Source organism: Thunnus maccoyii, chromosome 19 (assembly GCF_910596095.1).
Source record: "Thunnus maccoyii chromosome 19, fThuMac1.1, whole genome shotgun sequence".
In the NCBI taxonomy this organism is placed as follows: Eukaryota; Metazoa; Chordata; class Actinopteri; order Scombriformes; family Scombridae; genus Thunnus; species Thunnus maccoyii.
In genome coordinates this window covers 27,140,064-27,161,536 of record NC_056551.1, presented here as the reverse complement: position 1 = coordinate 27,161,536, position 21,473 = coordinate 27,140,064, and the positions used below count along the sequence as shown (strand labels likewise).

The 21,473-nt window shown below is 40.9% G+C and overlaps 2 protein-coding genes across 4 annotated transcripts in view; both read left to right on the top strand.

Moving 5' to 3' along the window:
* LOC121885883 (transcription factor 7-like 1-B) overlaps nucleotides 1-13,370 on the top strand; it is a 21,493-nt gene extending 8,123 nt beyond the window's left edge. For all 3 annotated transcript variants that reach the window (XM_042395682.1, XM_042395681.1, XM_042395683.1), the window contains 9 exons: nucleotides 5,001-5,078; nucleotides 6,926-7,043; nucleotides 7,886-7,967; nucleotides 8,096-8,170; nucleotides 8,268-8,384; nucleotides 8,903-9,068; nucleotides 9,871-9,978; nucleotides 11,154-11,202; nucleotides 12,359-13,370. In XM_042395682.1, coding sequence (XP_042251616.1) covers nucleotides 5,001-5,078; nucleotides 6,926-7,043; nucleotides 7,886-7,967; nucleotides 8,096-8,170; nucleotides 8,268-8,384; nucleotides 8,903-9,068; nucleotides 9,871-9,978; nucleotides 11,154-11,202; nucleotides 12,359-12,951 — 1,386 coding nt within the window. In that variant the 3' untranslated portion in view covers nucleotides 12,952-13,370. The remainder of the gene's footprint in view (nucleotides 1-5,000; nucleotides 5,079-6,925; nucleotides 7,044-7,885; nucleotides 7,968-8,095; nucleotides 8,171-8,267; nucleotides 8,385-8,902; nucleotides 9,069-9,870; nucleotides 9,979-11,153; nucleotides 11,203-12,358) is intronic.
* A 2,661-nt stretch (nucleotides 13,371-16,031) lies between these two features.
* On the top strand, nucleotides 16,032-20,922 carry LOC121886157 (caspase-7-like). Its single transcript, XM_042396086.1, has 5 exons — nucleotides 16,032-16,044; nucleotides 16,530-16,736; nucleotides 18,747-18,910; nucleotides 19,807-19,933; nucleotides 20,252-20,922. Exons 1-5 carry the CDS (start codon nucleotides 16,032-16,034, stop codon nucleotides 20,560-20,562), a joined length of 822 nt encoding a protein of 273 aa, XP_042252020.1. The 3' UTR covers nucleotides 20,563-20,922.
* Nucleotides 20,923-21,473: the final 551 nt, after the last annotated feature.

The following is a 21,473-nucleotide window of genomic DNA, read 5'->3' as shown; positions in this document are numbered from 1 at the left end:
GGTTTGACAAAACATAGACAGCGTAAGAAAATGTGCTGCAAACACAGACGACAACACGTTTCTGTGTGTTTTGCCAGTTCGGGTGTCAGAACTCACATTTACACTCTTATTTTCACTCTGATATGCAGTGAAATGCTCTAAAAAAGCATCGTGTAAAAGAAGAGCAGCGCTGCAAAAAACTGGCAGGTTGAGTGTTGTGCATTTGATCGGGTTTATTTTAGCCGATACGATCTATAAAAGTCTAAATAATAAGAAAAAAAAGATGTAGTTGGTTCACAGGTTTGCTGACTTTACAGATCTGGCTTACGCACACACACACACACACACACACACACACACACACACACACACAGCTGTCTTCACACCAGCGTCACACCTGAGCGGTGGTGGTGAATGATAGGAGGCGTCTGAGGAGAGATAAGTTATCCGCCGTGCGAGTGTTGATCACGCCGGAGATGTCAGGCCTCTCGCTTTATTTTCACTCTCTGTTTGTTAAAAAAAAAAAAGCTTTATGTTGACAAAGCTGACCATCTGTGTGAGCGTTCAGGGGCATGACTGCATATGTGTGTGTGTGTGTGTGTGTGTGTGTGTGTATAAATGTGGCAGCGCTGTGTTTAGTTAACATCTCTTTCGGCAGGCTGAACAATCCCAGAATTCCTCTGTTTACTCAACATTGTCTCCAAAGTCTTAAAATACCAGGAGGATGACCCCGTCTGAAACAACAACAAAGCTTTGTACATACACACTCTCCTATAAGCATGCAAACACACATCATAACAAAGCTCCCACACACACACACACACACACACACAAACACTGCTCCATATGTTTGTTAGCAGGAAATCTACAAAAGCTATAAATGGTTTTTAGTTCATGTTAATATGATTCACTTCAGCATCATCAAACTGTGTTTATGTGCAGATCAGCAGCTGTGAGCAGAAGCCCAGTCACACATTATTATTATTATCATTATTATTATTATTATTGTCTGTTGGCTAATCGTTGCAGCTCTGCAGACGACTAAAGACACCAAAAAAACACATTTGAGAAGCTGGAATCAAAAAAATCTGGACATTAAAAGTAAAAATTGACTTTGGACAAGTAGATTTCTGACTCACTTTCCTGACCGAGTGAGAAAAACATTAACGTTGAACCTTGCTTGTTATGCTTTCCCTTATTTTCACTCATACATACATATATACATATAATGTTACAGTGTCGGTAATAATGAGGTAAACATGTGTAGCAGTAATCCCTGTGAGCATAAAGCAGCAACCTTTTTTTTTTCCTTCCTACTTTCAGCCCCGATCGAGAGAAAATAACGGACAAATGAATCGATTATGAAAGTATTTGTTATTTATGTGATTTTTCGCCGTCACGCCGTATCGTTGACCTTCATCGACCTCGTCGTCAGCACTTTGTCTTGAATGTGAGGTTTGTGTTTCGTAAACAAGGAGCGAGCCCAATAACTTCTTCTCCCTCCAGTCACACAGCGATTTTATGCTTCCCTCAGTAATGGACTGTGTGTGTGTGTGTGTGTGTGTGTGTGTGTGTGTGTGTGTGTGTGTGCATTGATTTTTCCTGGTATTTCCAACAGCTGGATCCAGTTAGCGCTCTCAGCAAGAGCTTCCTCGGGCCTCAGAATCGGGGACGGGGATGAGGCAGCATTGTGGAGTTATTTTATGTGTGTGTGTGTGTGTGTGTGTGTGTGTGTGTGGGACATTGTATGTGTGTCGCGGGGGTTTTTACGCAGCAGTAGGGGAGGTGCGGTGTACACACATATGTTTGTAGGCTTTTCTGAGGAGTAATTATGAGTGGAAAAATGTAATCAGTGGTAGTTTCCAATTTAACTCGATGGTTGCTTGGTTCCTCGTTGTGATGAGTCAGGACATTTATAATCACCCTGATAAGCCGTCAGCACGTTTACGTCGCACTTAAAGACGCCCTGTGGGAGTTTTTGAGCGCTAGTTGCTACAGATCAACGTCCCTGTTCTTTGGCTGCAGGTTGATGATGCAATAAGCTTTTTCTGCCGCCGTTTCACTGATCTACAGGTAGCAAAGGCAGCGCAGAAGAAGAAGTAATGCAGGTTACAAAACTTTGAAGAAGCTTTGCAAAGGTTTTTTTTTTTTTTATTAGAAAGGAAGTGTGTGTGTGTAAACATTACATTTCCGTCATATGAACATCGTCGTATGAGAATTTCTAGCGTGCGTTTCCTGTTTCGGCTGCTACCGGCCGTCCGCGGGGTCAGAGTTCACCTTTGTTCAACTGGAGCGAGCGAGGCTGATAGAAACATTGCTGCACTGTGTGTTTGGAAATGGAGAAGTTGTGTGTTTCATCACCGTGTCGAGAGAGCGCACACACACACTGTCACACCACCCCCCGGACCACAAGCCTGTAGCGTCACTCTCACACGCTGCCGCCCTCATCAATATTTATTTATTTACCTGCAAATGTGACATCACCCCACGTCTATAAATAACACTCGATGTAAACAGAACCAAATAACCGTTTTATTCATATTTAAGGAACATTTACCAGTCGCAGCTTCTTAAATGTGAAGATTTGAAGCTTTTATGATGTTTGGACTGTTGATGGTAGTTTATGTTTTTCCATTTTTTTTTTGCTAATAAAGTTTTTTTTTCCTCAATTGCTTACATGTGTTTTCTGAAAACTCATTTTCTTAAAACACAAAATACAAAAAAAAAACCTCACACAACAATGTTATGTCTTCTCAAAATTCAGCGTAATGAAAACAACGTTTAAACTGAACCAGACACAGGAAACACATCATAAAATAAAAGTCCAACCACTGCAGCAGCAGCTTTATTCACATTTCTAGACAAGAAACCAAAAGGGAGAAATTGTTTTTGTTATTGTTGTAATGTTATTATTATTTTTCAGTCTTTTGTTTTAAATGGCACACAACAGAACAATCACAGTATTTTCAAATTAAAGAGAGTTTTTTATTTAACTTTAATGAAGCCGAGGGAGGCCTCGACATCCTGACCTTCACTCTGTAGAACAACTCAAAGCTCCAAAATCACCTACGTTTCCCATAATGCATACTGGGTAGCGTGTTGCTCGAGCTAGAGATAACCCTGATGACATCACTGTGACATCATCAGGGTTACTCTCTCAGATTTTAAGAAGACAACTCTAAGTCATCGCGCTCTGGACTCTCTCTCTCTCTGTCGTTCGGGGTCAGAGGTCACAGTTGCAACTCTCATCATGTGATGAATCGGTTTCAACTGAACTTTATGCAACTTTAAGCCCATTAATTAGGAGAATATTTGAATATTAAATGATAATAACGTAATAAAAATACACTCATAAACACTGTCGGTTGCACCGCCTCTCCTCTGGATTCTCTCTCTCTCTCTCTCTCTCTCTCTCTCTCTCCTCTCGTTCGGGGTCAGAGGTCACAGTTGCGAGTCTGTTGACGTCACTCACAGTTGAATGAGCACCAAAGGCCTCTTCTTCTTTTCCGCGGGGCTCAGCCGAGTCTGCGTCTCTCCCAGTTTCAGACAGCTCGGTCAACAGTGGGACCCCGGCGGTTTGGGGCTGGTGGGGTGTATGTGTGGAGGGGGCGTGGGGGAGAGGAGGGGGGGTGGGGGGGGGATGGGGGCAGGGTGAAGGCGAACAGTTTAGGCTCTGTCCTTTGTTTAACTCCCGTACAGACACTCTCAGAGCAAGCAGAGTCTCTCCAAACTCTACCGCCATGTTCTGTGATCGTTATGATTTCTGTTTGACCTTCAGCACAATAAAACTCAGCCATGCGTAGCTTCTCTTTGTCCCGTGTAAGTCGTGTGTGTGTGTGTGTGTGTATATATACGTGCTCGTCTTTCAGGGTGTGTCTGCGCGGGCTGTGTGACCGCCGCCGTCATCGTCGTCGTTGTCTTGGTCTGAAGCAGCAGAAAGAATGTAAGCATGTGGGAGACGGAACAACATCGAACCGTGTTATCATAACCTGTAATCAAAGATAGGGATGTGCTGCGGCTCAGCAGGAACCGCAACCCTCCTGCACGCACACACACACACACACACACACACACACACACACACACACACACAAAGGTGTCAAGGTTCATCACAGTTTGTTCCTGTTGCTAAATGACACTTTTTATTTAGACGTGTGACAGAGGATTGTGCTGCAGGAAGCTGTTTTAATCCTTTTTTTGTTTTTTTGTTTCTTTTTGTGGAAGACGCTGGTCATCACTGTCACCGCTGCAGCTGATTTTCTGCTATTAATAAGCCGTTAAGATGTCAGATGATAAACGTGGTCAAAGTTCTAAAATCTGCTCTGAACACGTAGTTCCCTCTGATCTACTTCCTCTTCGCGATGACGTCAGGTTGTTCACACACATTCCCCGCAGACGACTGTCCGTCCTTTTAATCTGTCGTTGCAAAGGTTGCTGCGGCCGGTGTGAGATAAATAAGGAGTTTTTAACTGTAAATCATGCAAAAAAAAATATTCCAGTAGAGCCCCGGAGTATAAATACAGATCTGGAAATGTGCAGAATATGTGTCCTCTTTAACTTGATGTAAATTTTAGAGTTGCAACAAATGATTAATAAACTGACAAAACAGAAAATCAATCGTTTTAGTCATTTTTTTTGATGGTTTTAGCTTCTCTGATGTGATCAATTTGCTGCTTTTCCTCGTCTTAACATTACAGATGAACAACAAACTGATTGGGGAAAATGATTGTAGCCCTTCAGTGCTTCATAAATAAGTGTAGAGCTGGTTTTCAGTCCTTCTTTCACCTTGAAAAAGGTATTAAACTGCATTCTGATGTATTAAAAATGTCTGCACACTGCACAAAATAAACCTCTTTTAACTTACAGAAGCTGCTTCTTCCAGTCACACAAGCTGAGAAAGACGCTCACTCGTAGTCTCCTGATAATCCACTAGTGTGTGTAAATAATGTGTCATATTAGAGAAAGCTGATTGTTTATGAAATGTTTGTGTGACTGTTTGAACCTTTCCTTCCTCTCTGCAGTACCTGCCGTTCCAGTGGCCTCTGCTTGACGTCCCGGGAAGAGCAGCTATGAGAGACTCTGCTACTCCTACACACCTGGTAAGACCCGCAGGTTAACCACACACACACACACACACACACACACACACTCATGACATATCAGAGGACTCGTGGTGTTAACTAGAGCTTCGGCCTCCTCCAGCACATTTTTTTCTAGTTCCTTATAGTTGACATGTTTTGATACAGATCATATGTGGGTGTTGTTGTTGTTGTAACTTTTGACAGACATATAAAAACAAAAAAACACCGCCTCCTGACTCCTGAAATGAAGAAACAAGCTGTGTTGAATGTTATCAGTCATGACTTCCTGAAACAGGGACTTTGAACTCATGGCTGTTACTTCCTGGAATCATTTTTTTTTTTTTTTTTACTTCCTTGAAAATAGTTGATCTTCAACAGCGGCCTCATGTAGGTGTTAATAAAACCCTCCCTGCATCACATCACATCACATCATATCATATTGAACTGCTTCTGTTTCCTGCATCCGTTTGTTTTCCACTAAGATCATATCTCAAGGAGAAATGAATCACATTTAAGGAGGTAAAGAAAGTGTTTTTATGAGAGTAACGAGTCTGTTAATTAGCAGAGAAATAGTGAAGAATGTAAACATCCTGAAGGGAGAAGATTCACTTTCATTATCCACTAATCTGATTATTTTCTCGATTATTTAGCGGATCTATGAAATATCAGGAAAACGGTGGAAAAACATCCATCACCGTTTCTCCCAAAACTCCGAGGGTGACGTCCTTAAATGTCTTGTTTTGTCCTGACGGAGCGGAAACCCTCAGGGCAGAGACATGAAGCCAACAGGAAGTGCCAAAAAACTGCAGTTCCTCTAACGGCTGCTTGAGGCTCCAAAAGCAAGTCAATCCCCCCCCCCCCACACACACATAGACCCACATAGACCTGCACGTTAAAAAGCCTTTACAGCAGAGATCAACATGTTTACAACCTGCTACAGACTAATAAGATATATTATTCATTAGATTAAACTGTGTTATATCTGGATTAGATATCGTTATCTGGATCTGAGATTCAGGTCGTATCTGCAGACCTAACAGCTGTTTACTGATCAATGTCACAGACTTTGAACTCATCACACCTGTTTTCATAATTTCACTATTAGATTAAAGAGTTTTTATGTCACAGATCCAACGTTAACATGACTGCAGTGGCTGAAAGGAAACATTATATTTATCATCAGTTAATCTCTCGATTGTTTTCTCAATTAATCAGTTAGTTATCTGGTCTTTTAAAATGTCAGGAAGTGGTGAAACTTGTTTTTCAGAGCTTCAGGTGCCCCGAAATATTCAGTTTACTGTCGTAGAAGATTAAAGAAAGCAGAAAATATTCACATTTAAGAAGCTGGAATCAGAATCTGAGTCTAAATGATTCATCAATAATCAAAACTGTTGCAGCTCTGATGAGATTTGTGTTTTTCTCAGAAACGTTATCTTGTACCTTCGACTTTTTATCAAAGAATCAGATATTTTCAGTTGTTCATCTGCTGTTGAGTTTCATGTCGAACTGTAGAAGAGAGATGTTTTTCATCCAACAGGCCGAAGTTTTTCGTCTCTCTGCATCTTCTCACTCAGTAAACAAGTCGACTCGACAGAAACAAAGATTATAATCTTTGTTTGGAGCGTCGTCGAAAGCGGAAAACTTTCCGCTCGGCGTTCATGTTTGTGTTAAACGTTCTGTTAACCGTGATGTCTTTCAGATATTTGTGTGAAAAGAAGCAGAAATCATTCAATGTGGAGGTGATCGATAGAGAGAGGAAAAACAAAGTAAAAGAAGGTCAATCCTGACACCTGGTGGACATGTGACCTCACTGCAGCGTCTGTAATCACCTGCTCTCTCTCTCTCTCTCTCTCTGTGTTTTCCAGTCTAACAACGTACCGGTGGTGCAGCACCCACACATGACCCACCTGCATCCGCTGCTGTCCTACAGCCCGGAGGCCTTCTCCCCTCAGAGAGCCTCACCTGGCTTCTCTCCTGACACAGGTAAGCACAACGCTCTCACCTCAAATCATCTCAGCATGAACACTGCTTCATTCAATCATATACAACCACATATAAACGTTTCTGAGCTTCTGTTCAGCGGACACACTGATGCCTGTAGGTTCAAACCCACAGACAGTATATAAAGGACATTCTATTTATTTATATTAATGCATGTCATGTAGAGAATGACTATTTTAAACGTCAACAATGAAACTTTAAACCTAATAAATAAAGTTTTATTTCCATCTTTAGTACAAACGGTGCTGCGTACTGTCATCTTTAAATGATGATCAGTTCCAGCATCTTTTATATCTGTTAATAAAAACAGATTTAATTATATGTTAAAGCATCTATAATGTATATTTTTGTTATATTAACACAGTCTGATCTGTCAGTGTGTCATGTGTTTGGCTCGTAGTGACTCTGCAGCTCCTCTCAGCTTTACGGAGCTTTATAGTGAGTTTCAGCTCATTGTTTATCTGTCCGGCTGCAACTTTTACTGCTCTGGTTCACTCTCAGCGTCTCTCATAGCGTCGTTTTCAGAGATAAAAAGCTGTAAAAAGTCACTGTACACTACCTGCTAACAGACACAGTTAGCTGTAGACTAGCTGGTGAACGTAGTGGAGCATTTAGCAGCTAAAGAACCAGATATTTGTAAAAACAGAAGCTAAAAGAGAGTGAATGTTGGACAGAAACACGACTCCACATGAATGATAATGTTGCTCCATAACTGCTGGATGTGGAAATAAAAGCAACTGTTTGCTAACAAGTTCAACACATCAGCTTGGCTTTTGGCTGCAGGACTCTTGTTTAAACAGTAAATGAATAATTCTTCCCTGCAGGGATGTCGAGGCCGCCTCACGCCGCCTGCTACCCCGTCTCTCCCGGAGGCATGGCTCAGATCCCGCATCCTCTCGGCTGGCTGTGAGTCAAACATGAAACACATATCATGACTAAAACAAACACATCAACAAAAGTTTTGGACCTTCATGTGACTGTCGGACCTTTGTTTGTTTGTTTGTTTGTTTGTTTGTTTGTTTGTCTCCGTGCAGGCAGGGGCAGCACATGTATCCCATCGCAGGAGGCTTCTCACCCGCCGCTCTCGCCATGAACGCGTCCGTTTCAAGGTCAGTGTGTGTGCGTGTTCTGTTTGTTACCGCGGGATACGACGCTCGACACATGATGTTAATGTGAACATGTGACGGTGTGTTTTTTTGTCGGCAGTTTGGTGTCGGGCGGCTTTTCTCCTCGTCTGATGCAAACGCCGCAGTCGTCCATTCCTCATCCCGCCATCGTCGCCACGGGAGTGAAGCAGGAGCCCGAAGGCAGCAGCCAGCCGGGGTAAATAAAAACATATCCTGCTTGTATGAATATTATAATCAGTTTCTTTAAATATAACCTGGCGGCGAGTTCATGTCTCTCTTCCTGTTCAGACGGATTTCCAGCTGACCTCGCCCCGATCGGGCCAATCACGGCCGTTTATCTAATAGGGGGCGGGTTATACGATGACTGATGAGGAGGCTTTTTTTGTAAACAACCAAGATGGCCGCCGCCGATGTGGAACAGTCTGTTGAATCTGTTGCGACAGGATTAAACGAACTGGACGATATATGTTCTCAACTTAAAGCTTTTGTTGAGAAGAACGACGTGTGTGTCGTACCTCCGACAGGATTCGGTTGCTAAGCGCTACGTCACAAGTTACGTCGCTCTGATTGGTTGTAGGTCTGTCCAGTTGTCTGCACCCGTTGATAACGTCCTGAACCGATGCGACGTCAGGATACTTTAAATAGGTTTGAAGATGAGATTTAAGATATTTCAACACTGATTTTAACGGATTGGATGGTTGTGTGTTGGTGCAGGAAGCTGCTGGCCGACGCTCAGCAGGAGAAAGTGGACGAGAAGAAGCCTCATATCAAGAAGCCGCTCAACGCCTTCATGTTGTACATGAGGGAGGAAAGACCTAAAGTGGTCGCTCAGTGCAAAGTCAAAGAGAGCGCCACCATCAACCAGATACTGGGACAGAGGGTGAGTCTGTCTTTACAAGCTCGATCCTGGAAGGTTAAAGTAGTTTATAATACTAATCATTTTTATTGTTTATTGAGAGTGTTTTGTTTGTTTTGTGATGTCACATAATAAGGAAAAGACTCTAAATTAAAGAATTTGCAGCATGTATAAATGTTTTATTTAGTACATGTTGGTTGAATGTAAGTTAAGTTTTGAGACTGAAGTCAAAATGTTTTAAGAAAAATGTGAAAATATTTCAATATTTTGGAGAGTAAATAAGAAAGTTGTAATAATCAAGATTTCAAAAATGAAATTGAGAAACTACATGTGATAAATAAAATCATGATAAATGATTTGAGAATAATGACAAAAACTTAGAATAAAAAGTGATGACCTTTCAAGAATAAAGTTAATATTCTACAGCTTTATAAAGTCAAATATCAACGAGACAAGTCAAAACTTTAAAAAGCTGAAGTCAGAACTTTACTCTAAACAAGTTAAAATATAATATGTTAATCTTTTCTAAATGAAGGTGAGAAAAAAAGTTGTAACATTATGAGATGAAGTCATATTTCCTGAATGAAGAAATGTACAAACACACTGTGTCTGTATCCAGTTAGAGTGGATGTGTGTTTATGCTGGTGTGTGTGTGTGTGTGTGTGATAACTGACCGTGTGTGTGTGCGTGTGTGTGTGTGTGTGTGTGTGTGTGATAACTGACCGTGTGTGTGTGTGTGTCAGTGTGTGTGTGTGATAACTGACCGTGTGTGTGTGTGTGTCAGTGTGTGTGTGTGATAACTGACGGTGTTGTCGTCTGTCCTCAGTGGCATTCTCTCTCCAAAGAGGAACAAGCCAAATATTACGAACTGGCTCGTAAAGAAAGACTCCTCCACTCCAAACTCTACCCCGGCTGGTCAGCCAGAGATAACTACGTGAGTACACACACACGCACACGCACACACACCAGAGGGCTGCACTACGAAGCAGGTTCAACATATCCAGGCTTTCTTTGTGTGAGCTGGATTAACAAACCCTAAACTCACGATCAGAGATGAGCGGTATCACGACGGTGGTTATGAACTTTCTTTGTTAACTCAGGCTCTGCTTCAGGCTCTGTGCGCGGACCAATCACGTGCCGCCTGCTTCAGTCAGGAGGAACGGATCATTATAACGGAGAGATATGAATAATATAAATACATTATCACAGCAAATAGCAACTCTCCGTGCCTCCCACATCCAAAGCTCTTAAACATTAAACTTGATGCTGCTGATTCAAACATTATACTTAAGAAGGTCTGACTCAGTCCCATAATGAAGGATCAGTGGAGATCACTTTAGATTCTGTGAAATTAATATTATAGATTGAATATTACCTGTGATAAATACCAATAGATTACTCTTTTTTTGTTCAAAGTATTTTTTCATTAGTTTTTTGTTTTTTATTTGTTTCTTTTTACAATTTGAAATACAGTTTGATATATTGTAACAAAATCCCATCCCACCCTAACCCTAACCTCTTGCACCATTACAAATTTACAGTATGACATCAAATCAATGGCAGGTATGGTAAAAGACTGATCAGTTTTCTAATCAGTGTCCAGCAGTATTAAACGGACTTTGCAGGAAATCAGGTGGTTAGTGAAAGAGCAGCGCTTTTTATTGCCGATTTAAGCCGAAACTCGGAACATAACCTGCTCCAGACCAGGTTAAGTTTGCAGTATCAGTTACCATGGTGATGTAGCCAGGTTAACAGAGAGTTACCATGGTGATGTAGCCAGGTTAACAGAGAGTTACCATGGTGATGTAGCCAGGTTAACAGAGAGTTACCATGGTGATGTAGACAGGTTAACAGAGAGTTACCATGGTGATGTAGCCAGGTTAACAGAGAGTTACCATGGTGATGTAGCCAGGTTAACAGAGAGTTACCATGGTGATGTAGACAGGTTAACAGAGAGTTACCATGGTGATGTAGCCAGGTTAACAGAGAGACACCTTCATGACATTGAAAACCCCTCTGCTCTCATCCTGCTCTACATTAACACACATATATATATTTATATTTATATTTGTATTTATGAAGTCTTAACGTGTTTGTTTGTGTCTGCAGGGTAAAAAGAAGAAGAGAAAGAGAGCGAAGAGTGAGACTCTGCTTGATGGTAAGATGATCAATCGATCAGACATGGATTTATTGATAATAAGTGGACTGATCAGTATGTTTTGTTTGTTTGTTCATATGTCATGATGATACTGAGACAAAGTTTTCAGGTAATATCAACAAAAGTTCATTTTCAGATTCTCTTATCAAGTGTGACATCTGCCATATTTTTTCAAATGAACCACAGCATATGATCAAATTTATATAATTCATTTAAAATATAATATAAATAACTTATTTCAACTGTCAACTTACTGTTGAACACAAAAACACAAAGAAGAGCCACTAGATGGCAGAAGATACTTGAGCTTGAATTCCTCACCTGCATAAAACCACCAGGATGAATCCTTGTGGCTCAGACAGACGACGGCGGCTCGTTGTGGTGAAAACTAGGTCGCCACTCGTCGTCTGTCTCGCTGCAGCAGGAAGGAGGCGTTACCGAGGCGTGTCGCAGAGTTCACCGGAGTTCATCAGAGATAAAAAAAAGCAACAGACAGTCACACTGAAAGTGAAAGTAACGGAGGAGTTAGCTGCAAAACAAGGACGACTTCATTAATCTGGAGCTCAGACACTGAGATATACACAGAGAAGGGAAGACGGAAACAGGACAGAACGACTCGTCTGTTTGCTGCTGGATGTTCTTCTTCTTTCTTTACTCTCCTTTGTTTCGTCCTCAACAGTCTGCAGTGCAGCATCTCACTCATATAAATGAATGTGAAACACTGAACTCTCTTCTGATCAAACATGTTGGGCAGCAGCTCGAATCAGCTGTTACATAACAAACCGTCGTTCTGTGAGTCACCTGATGATGACGTGAAACCGTCTGCTGTCGGTTTTGCGTGTCTGTACTCGACCGAAGATCCTCCGTGAGGGAAGACGCTCCGCTCCGTGACACCGCCGTGCAATCAGTGTTTCCAAAAACTCCGACAGAGTGAGACGTCTTCTCTGTAGAGGATCGCCTCACGTCTCTCTCGAGTCGCGTTCTGCTGTTAAACTTTCAGATCAGATCAATAATTGAAGCTGATCAGTTTAATAGTTTTGAATTTCAAGCAGCTCCTGTAAACATCAGCTGATATGTAAAACTATCAGATGGGACTTTGTATCTGCAGATAATCAATATTCAGTATTGTGATGTTATGTTTTTGTGTGTGTTGCAGACGACGTCTCGCCGCAGCTGAAGAGACCTCACGTGCCGCCCGGATCCGAGGAGACGCCTCACACGCACGCTCTCCTCACACACTCACAGACTGCACCCGCGCACACACACGCCCGCTCTCACCTGTCACAGCCTCACACCATCTCCCACCTGACGCACACGCACCTGTCCCAGGCCAGCCCCGCCTCCTCCCTGGACTCTCCGGCGACACCGACCACGGCGCTGGCCTCTCCCGCCGCGCCGGCGCCCACGCACACCGAGCACACGCACTCCTCGTCGTCGTCGTCCTCCTACAACCACAGCGGACACTCGTCGCCGTACGCCGAGCAGCTGCAGCCGCTCTCCCTCACCACCAAACCCCACCGGACCGCCCTCCCCCCACTGAGCAGAACCACCGCCGTCACTCCGGGACCCTCCACGCCGTCGTCCTCCTCCGACACCCCCACCCCGTCGCCGCACACGGCCTCCTCCAGGAGCACGCCCCCGCCGCCGCCGTTCCTGCTCCCGCCTCCTACCTCCTCTCACCAATCAGCAGCCGGCTCCCTCGGTGCCTTAACTCAGCCGTTCTCGCTCAGACGATCCAATCACCTGTGAGGAGCCGCGAGCTGCTTCCTGTTTTTTTTTTTTTTTTTACTGTTCATGAAATCAAATAAACAAAAAAACAGTGAAATCATATAAATACAATTCTCTCTCTCTTTTTTTTTTAAATGCTGTAAATGATGCTTTTCCTTTTTTTAAACTTTTTTATAGATGTATCACGTTTTATATTAGTATAAAAAGGACAAATAACTGGTCAATATTTGACCGCATCTCTTAACTTCATGAAACATTTTTGCAAACTGTCACCTTTTCTAATGACTTTTTATGAACGATCAAGTTGTTGTAATTTGAAAACGAGGTGTGGCACACGGGTTTGTTTGTTTGTTTAAGAAAATGTTTTTGTTTTTTTTTTCCACCTGGTAGTAAATCTGTTCTCTCCTCGCTGTGTTAATAAATGTTCACTTGAGTTCTGATGTTGCAGAGCCGGAAAGTTTCATTTCTTTGTGTGTGTGTGTGTGTGTGTGTGTGTGTGTGTGTGTCAGAGCATCAAAGCTTATTAAACGTTTTTGTTGACATTATATAATATGTTAGTATTAAAATAATACTCGTGAATATACTGTTTATGTCGTGTGTTGCAGTCGGAGACTAGAGACGTATTTTATTGATTATACAATTATAATAAACAGTTCTGTTGTTGCCTCAGAAAAAAAAAAAAGGCATCAAAACATTTAAAGTTCAAACATTCATCATCGTCGTTTCTGGTGGATTATTAGACTTTAATGTCAGCAGCTGACAGCAGGGCAGATTAGATGAAACAAGCTAATATTCACCAGGATTTATTTTTATTATCTGCAGTAGATTTGTAAATAAAAAGGAAAGTGAAAAGTTTCGATGTAAACTGAAAGTCAGGAAAAACATTTTTCCCGGAGGGCCGGATTTAGCCCACGATCTCTCTCTTTTTTTTTTTTTTAAATTCTTTAAAATGTAATCTTTATTTAATCATTATTTATTTATTTTATTTGCACGATAAAACAGCAGCGGAAACACAACAACAAAAAGAGAAGAAGAAAACTGTGCAGGTGAGATTTAGAGGTTTATAGAAGGAATCTCACCTCAGTACGCTTTATAAACCAATACAAAAGTCACTTAATACACAAAAATAAGCAAACAAGCAGCCATAGAATCAAAAAAACAAACATAAAGTAGGCATAAACATAAACATAAACCAAGCAGGGACATAATAATAATAATAATAATAATAATAATAATAATAATAATAATAATAATCACAGTCAGATATGATCAGTTCAGAGCTTATATTTTGAAATTCTTGAGAGAAATCGACTGAAATGTGATTTGAATATAACTTTTCCCACAGCTGAGAGCTGTCAGACCAGTACAGACCACTGGGAGGTGTAGTAATCAGTAACGGAGGATAAACATGCTTGTGTGTTAACAGCTTGAACAGGTTCACATCTGTTGAGTGAAATAAACCTGATGCACCAGTGATAGACGTGTAATTTCAGTACAGAACCTATAATAAGTATAATTTACTGAAAGATTTACTAGATGTGTTGAATTGCCGCCTTATAAAACCGCTTATTTACACACACATACTTCCTAAACAGGCCTGAGCCAGTGATTCACTGACAGCTGCTGATGATAGAAGCTGAATATTAGTTCTCTAAGCAGGCGTGTAGATTTTGAGAGTCTGTTCCAGTTATCTACAGTAGTATATTCAGAATACCAAACACAGTTCTTACATATTAAGTTCAGGCAAAATTGAAAAAATAAAATAATTGTCTGCAATATAAACGCACAATTATGAGATAATCATGATTTAAAGCATGATTTGTTCTCTTGGAGGTAAAATAATCACAATTCTACCAGAATGTTTGTTTTTTTTGGGTTCAGTCAGACAGGCGCAGTTGTCTTACACTCATTACTTTGAATGAAAAAACAATTCTGGTATAAAAATACAAAGATTATAAAGACAACAGCTTCCAATAACAGCAAGTTTAAAACCAGGTATGACGGCTGCCAAATGGTTCATAAGTCATTATGACACATCTAGTGTTTTATATCTACGGGTGTAACCATTTGGCAGGTTTCTTTTATAATTGTGCACATCAACAGCTGGAAAAATGTCTTACAAGGCAAAAGAAGAGAAGCAGGCTGATGCACAAGTTTGGTGTTTATTTAAGTGAAAAACTTAAAGGATCTTGAGCTGATGGAGTGATCCTGCTGCTGCTGCTGCTGCTGCTGCTAAATGTGACAATTCTGCAAAAATATCAAGCTAACAAATGATATCGCAGCATTACAGATTGTCTCATCTCTTTTTTGAAGAACACAATCAGCAAACAGAAACAACAACAACAACAACAGACAGACAATCAACAAAGAATTAATTAAAACTGACAAGAGTCGTAAAAAAAACATCAGATAATAAAGCTTTAAAATCTCCAAGACTCTAGTTTTCAGTCCATCAGTGGAGTGTAATTAACTGTAATGAACTGTGTTGCAATCGTCCTCTGATCATACAAACTAACGAACATGTAATCAGGCTGATAAGATCCTGCAGGTCAGCAGCTGAACGACTGTTTTATAAGACAGTCAGTCAGTCAGTCATGTGGAAGATTTAATGTCTCATCTTCAGCTCAGATATTCACCTTTCTTCCTCATTCGGTAACTTTCAGTTTAGTTCAGGTCTGATGGCTTATTAATCATTTCTGTGATCAACATGTCTTGCAACAGCAGCAGCAGCCGAGTCCTGCACTGACGTAGAGTTTTAAGGTGAATTATTATTAATAATTATTATTTCAATGTGAATATTTCCTGGTTTCTTTAGTCCTCTATGACAGTAAACTGAATATCTTTGAGTTGTGGACAAAACAGAAACACTGATCGACATTTTTCACTATTTTCTGGCTTTTTATGGACCGAACAACTAATCAATTAATCGAGAAAATAAAGAACATCACCCTGCTACCTTACTGCTGCAGGTTATTGCAGCCTGAAAACTAAGACTGCAGACACTATCAGGCCTTCTCGGCATGTTTTTGGATTATAAACATATTTTTTAATCTATATCAGTTAATGTTCCAATAAAAAGATGCTTCAATTGAGCATCGATCATGCAGAAAGACAGTAAAACTCTGTGATCTTTGTAGTAAAAATGCAAATATTATACTAACAGCTATTATAATAATAAGTGTTTCTTAATCTTATTATTTCTTATTATAGAGAGCACAGTAACTAACTTATGAAACCATAAGTGTAGACAGTAAACATTGACTCATGTCAAAAAGCCTGAGGAAAACACACCTGAGGAAGTCATGTGATAGGATTGCACATCGTGGTTTCCTGGCATCTGAAGAACACAAAGTTACGTAACGCTGTGTGACACATGTGATCGCTCCTCCTCTTAACAGGTGTGGTTAAAGCTGTATATTGCTGGGCAGAGGTATACTACAGACACAAAGTCTAATAGAGGCAGATATAACAGAGACAGTCAGTCCCACAGGTGCAGGTGAAGCTGCAGCACATATTCCAGGTGTGTCAGACAGGTGAAAGCAGCAGCAGCACCTTCATTTCCTTCTCTGAGGTGTTTGAGGGACGATGCTGCGGTTGAGAGGACGGATGGACGGCAGGGGGGGGGGGGCGTAACCGGGCGGTGGTGGTGTCTGTGGCTCAGTTTGATCACGGGGTGACGCTGGGCAGGAGGCCCGGGGCCGAGAGGGACGCCAAGAAACTCCACCGCACCCTCAGCAAACTGGGCTTCAAGGTTGACATCCACAGTGACCTCGGGAGTGAGGAAATCTACGAGCTGTTTCAGGAAGGTACGACACACATTATTCAGACTCTAAATGTGTATTTTAATCTGTTTGGGGGCCCCTAAAAAAAGTCCCACTTTACCAAATAAAAACACAAAACATCAAATCTGGAAGATGATTTTACAGATTTGTGTGATATCAACCAAATATTGAGGTCACTGAGTTCAAGATCCTCCAATCACCTCCTCCCTGCCGCCAAAAACATAAAAAACAAGTCAATTTAAAAGAATATCTGGATTGATTTTTGTGTTTTCTGCTAGATTTATTCATCAGGAGCTGGACTTTTAATGAAAGTTATCTGGAAATCAATCAAATGACTGCCTATAAACTCCACTAACACTACTAACTAAACTAAACTAAACTTTATTTCAGTAACGATTTATTTTACAGGTCCTTTATTACACGTTTCCTTGAAATTTTCAGAGCAATCTGCAGGTATTTAACTGTTAATTCTTGGGATATTTTACAGAATTTGTTACAAATTATAAGAAAAACTAAAAAAACAAGTGTTGAGATGGTTTAGTCAGTAAGTGTCCCTTAAACAAATGAAAAATGAGTATTTTCTGTCAGTTAAAGAATCGTTAAGAGTCTAATTTAATATAAAAGTGGGTATTTACCAACTAAACCAACTTTTATTTATATTTCTTCTTGTAATTTGTACCAAAGTGCACCATCCTTTCTGTAATATGTCCTAAAAGTTTACATTAAAAAATTTTAAATTGATTAAAAATTTATAGGAAATTAAAATAAAATTAAAGGAGCTTAAAGGTACCAGATTTCCCAGGAAACTTCCAATGAAATTACAGGAAATGAATCACCTGTATAATAAAGTGTTGCTGTTTTATTTGCCAAAAACAAAGGTCTAAAAGCTTCAAGTAGAATTCAGGTTGAAAAATAATGAATCTAAAATTTTAATTGTAGAATTAAAAACTCTCCTCATAAAGCTAAAATCCAGACAGCCATGCTAGCGGCTGTGTGAAGCTAAATGCTAACATCAGCATGCTAACATGCTCGCAAAGATAATGAGCATGTTGATGTTCACTGTGCTGCTTAATTAGCACTAAACACAAAGTGCAGCTGAAGCTGATGGGAATTAGTCATTAATATTGGACGAACAGATGAAAAGTGAGAGAATCACTAAATGTATTAGGATTCATCCTCTGGGAACCATGAAAACCTGAAGTTAATTTGCAAATAAAGACAGGTGGATGGAAACAGACTAACTGAAAGACTTCGGCTGTGGTTAGACTGTTTCTTCTGGGATCTTGAATATCTGTTGTAAATTTCATGACAATTGATCCAAATCTGAACCACAGAAGTGCTCGAGGAAAAAGTCAGAGGATCACCAAAGTCAGCAGGCTTCATGCTCTGGAGAACATGAATGTTTGTACAAAATTTCATGGCGATCCATCCGACAGTTGTTAATATATTTCAGTCTATATGAAAGTGGTGGACATGACCTCAGTGCCCTGGCTGGTTGTCAGTGGGCCCATAATTTCCATATTATCTCATCTCTGACTTTAGTGGAGTAATAGAGGAAGTTCCTGTTTGCATTCAAATCAATAGTCCTCATAAAACCTTCATTTTTGTATCAGCTGATTCTTCAACTTCATATTCTATCAGAGCATGAAACAACTCTGTGTATTTAGAACCAGCACGGATATCCCGCCTTGGATCAACATGACCTGGATGACTGAAGATCTTCAACAAACAGAAAGTTCACGTCGAGTTTTATAGCTGCTTATCACTAACAGATAAAAATGCAGAACAAGCACAAACTGGACCTGATTGTTGGCCACGTAATCAAGCTCTGATGAAGGCGTTTAACTTCTTCATTCTGTTAACTAAGCGGTAAAACAAAGAGTGCAGTTGATACACAATGTTCTCTAAGCTGCAGATATTAATGGTTATGTAATACTATGTTTAAACTCATACCATCCTGTTTATTATCTCTATTTGACTAGTACAGACAGTCAGGTGTGTAGCTAACTGAGTGTGTGTTGTTGTGTGTTGCAGAGAGCAGGCGGCCGGTGAAGGATTGTTTTCTGGCCGTGTTTTCGTCTCACGGAGACGAAGGCTGCGTGTTCGGAGCTGATGGGAAACCCGTCTGGCTGTCTCAGATTTTCAGATATTTTGATAATGAACATATGGAGAAAAAGGCCAAACTGTTCCTCATACAGGTAAGAAGCAGCAGCAGCAGCAGCAGGAGCCAACAAACACACGAAAAACTGATGAAGATGTTTATATCAAGATCATTATTTTATTATTAGTACAGGAGGCCAGGCTGGTTGGCATAATTTCTGCATTATTAATACACAGAAAGGTATCCTCAGCTTTATAATACCTGTGTCGTATATGGCAACACTTCTAGTCAAAACAGGAAGTGACTTTTGACCAGGGAGTCCTGACCCCAACTAGGGGTTGCCAAAGCTTTGTGATGAGCCCTGTTGATTTTAAGGGATGTAAAAATTAAAAAAAATATACTGTACATATATCACAGCATTTAAAAGATATTTCTGGTGTTTTTCTATATTTTTCTTATTGTCAACGACTGTGTGAGCATCAAAGCCTGATATCTCCTATTCCTCTGAGCTGTAGACCTCCCTTATTTAGAAAAAAGCTCTAAAAAGTAATAACAGCATCATGTTTTGAGTCTCCAGTGAGTAGTTCTGTGTAAGGCAGACACTACTGAGCATGTGCAGGGACGTGGTTCTGTTTACAGCTCCGTTAGCTTGTTGTGCTACAGATCACAACCTCTGGACGTCTCAAAGAACTTCAGTACAAAGTTCTACTAAACGGAACTGCTTTCCCGCACATGCTCAGTGGCGTTTGCCTTACACAGAACTACTCTCTGCGATCGCTGTTCTGAGTCTTTGGAGCCGTTTCTAAACAAACTAACGTGATGAAGGAACATGTCACCCAGTGCAGCGGTGTGACTCACTGACGTGTTTTTAATAGTTTCTGGAACAACAACGGAGGAATAAGATATATCAGGCTTTGATTATTATCAAAATAATAGGTTTTATGACTCAGGATGTCTGTTACTGAAGACCTTGTCGTGTTGCTGTGTCTGCAGGCGTGTCGAGGACACGATCTGGATGATGGTGTGGAGGTGGATTCGGTCTCTGATACCAGAGAGAGCAGCTTCGCACAGTATCTCTCTGTTCCTGTAGATACCGCCGTGATGTACGCCACTACATCAGGTAAACCCCAATGCTGAGTTAGTGCAAAGAACATGGAGGTGTAGGAACAATTTAAGTAAAACTAAAGTCATAATTATTGGTAATGGTGTAACAAGGGAGGTATTTGTAGAATGTGGGTAGTAAGCTTGAGTAAAAAGTGGCTATCAAAGAGGAGAATTTGCTGCTTTTCCACATCTTAGATGAGAGTAAACTGAATATATTTGAGTTTTGGACTGTTGGGCTGATAATTAATTGTTAGTTTCAGCCTTTCAATAATTTCATCTCATATATGAAAATGTTTTGTCTGATTTAAATGTTTAAATCTTCTCCCCTCCTCAGGTTATGGTGCCTTCATGAGCCCTCTGGGATCCGTCTTCCTACAGACTTTCTGCACCTTATTAGAGGACGAAGGAAACCGCAACCTGGAGCTGACTCGCCTGATGACCCGTCTCTCCAACAGGGTGGCCTACACCTTCCAGGCCAAAGGTCGGCAGCTCGACGGGAAGAAAGAAATGCCCTGCCTCCTGACACGCCTGACCAGAGAGGTGTTCCCGTTCGCTGAGGCGGGGAAAGACGGCGGGGCCGCGGGTCTCTCAGCCACGTCACTGCTGACTGAAAACGTCAGACAACGGGCTCCTTCAATCAGTTAGACTGTGTGTTGTGCATGACTGCATGTGAGCGTGTGAAAACTATAATTATCAGCAGGAATGTGGATGCGTGAGAGGAGATAAGTGACCAGACGCCGCAAACAGCTGATCTCTGTGGATTTTTCCACTCACAGAACCGAGAAACCTGTTTCAAGGTTTCATCAAGGAAATATTGTCGACATGCTGCACCAGCTGATCATAAATCCATCATGATGTTTGTGAGTAAAGTCTTTATGTTGTTAGGAACTAATAACTAGTTTCAAACTGGTGATTTACTAAATCCAGTTGCACCATCAAAACTTAAAGGACACGTATTCTGCACATTTCCAGGTGTATATTTATATTCTGTTCTCTTTATATTCTTATTTATCTTCTACTGGTCCTTTATGCAGCCCCTCAGTTCAGCCTCTGTCTGAAACAGCTCCTGTCTCTTTAAGGCCCCGCCTCCTGATGAAACCACTCTGTTCTGATTGGTCAGCTTCAGGAAGCTTCCTCCGGCTCCGGAGGCTACGTAAACAAACTATAGTAGCAGGATTTCACTTCTTTTTCTCCTTCTTTACTCCAAATGTCAACTTCTCAAATCCATCCGTACATGTTGGAGCTGAATCAGATCTGAAATATGAGAGTGGACAACATCTTAGCAACCACCTTAGCAACCACCTTAGCAACAAAAATTACAGAATGGACGGACGTTTATGTGCATGCGTGAACAATCTGATGTCATCTCAAGGAGGAAGTAGAGGCAACTTAGTAGAGTTTAAAGCCCTGACTTTTGACTTGCAGGCAGCATTTCCACATACGTTTTGGACCTCAAGTTTTGGAACTTTGATGTTTAACATCCGACATCAGAACAGGATATAAATAACATAATATTTCAAAAAGCTGAGTATGTCTCCTTTAAGAAATGTCTTAGC

Coding starts and splice junctions, on each gene's coding strand:
- LOC121886157 (XM_042396086.1), top strand. Junction 16,737..18,746: donor CTACGAGCTGTTTCAGGAAG/GTACGACACACA, acceptor TGTGTGTTGCAG/AGAGCAGGCGGCCGGTGAAG. Junction 19,934..20,251: donor GATGTACGCCACTACATCAG/GTAAACCCCAAT, acceptor TCCCCTCCTCAG/GTTATGGTGCCTTCATGAGC.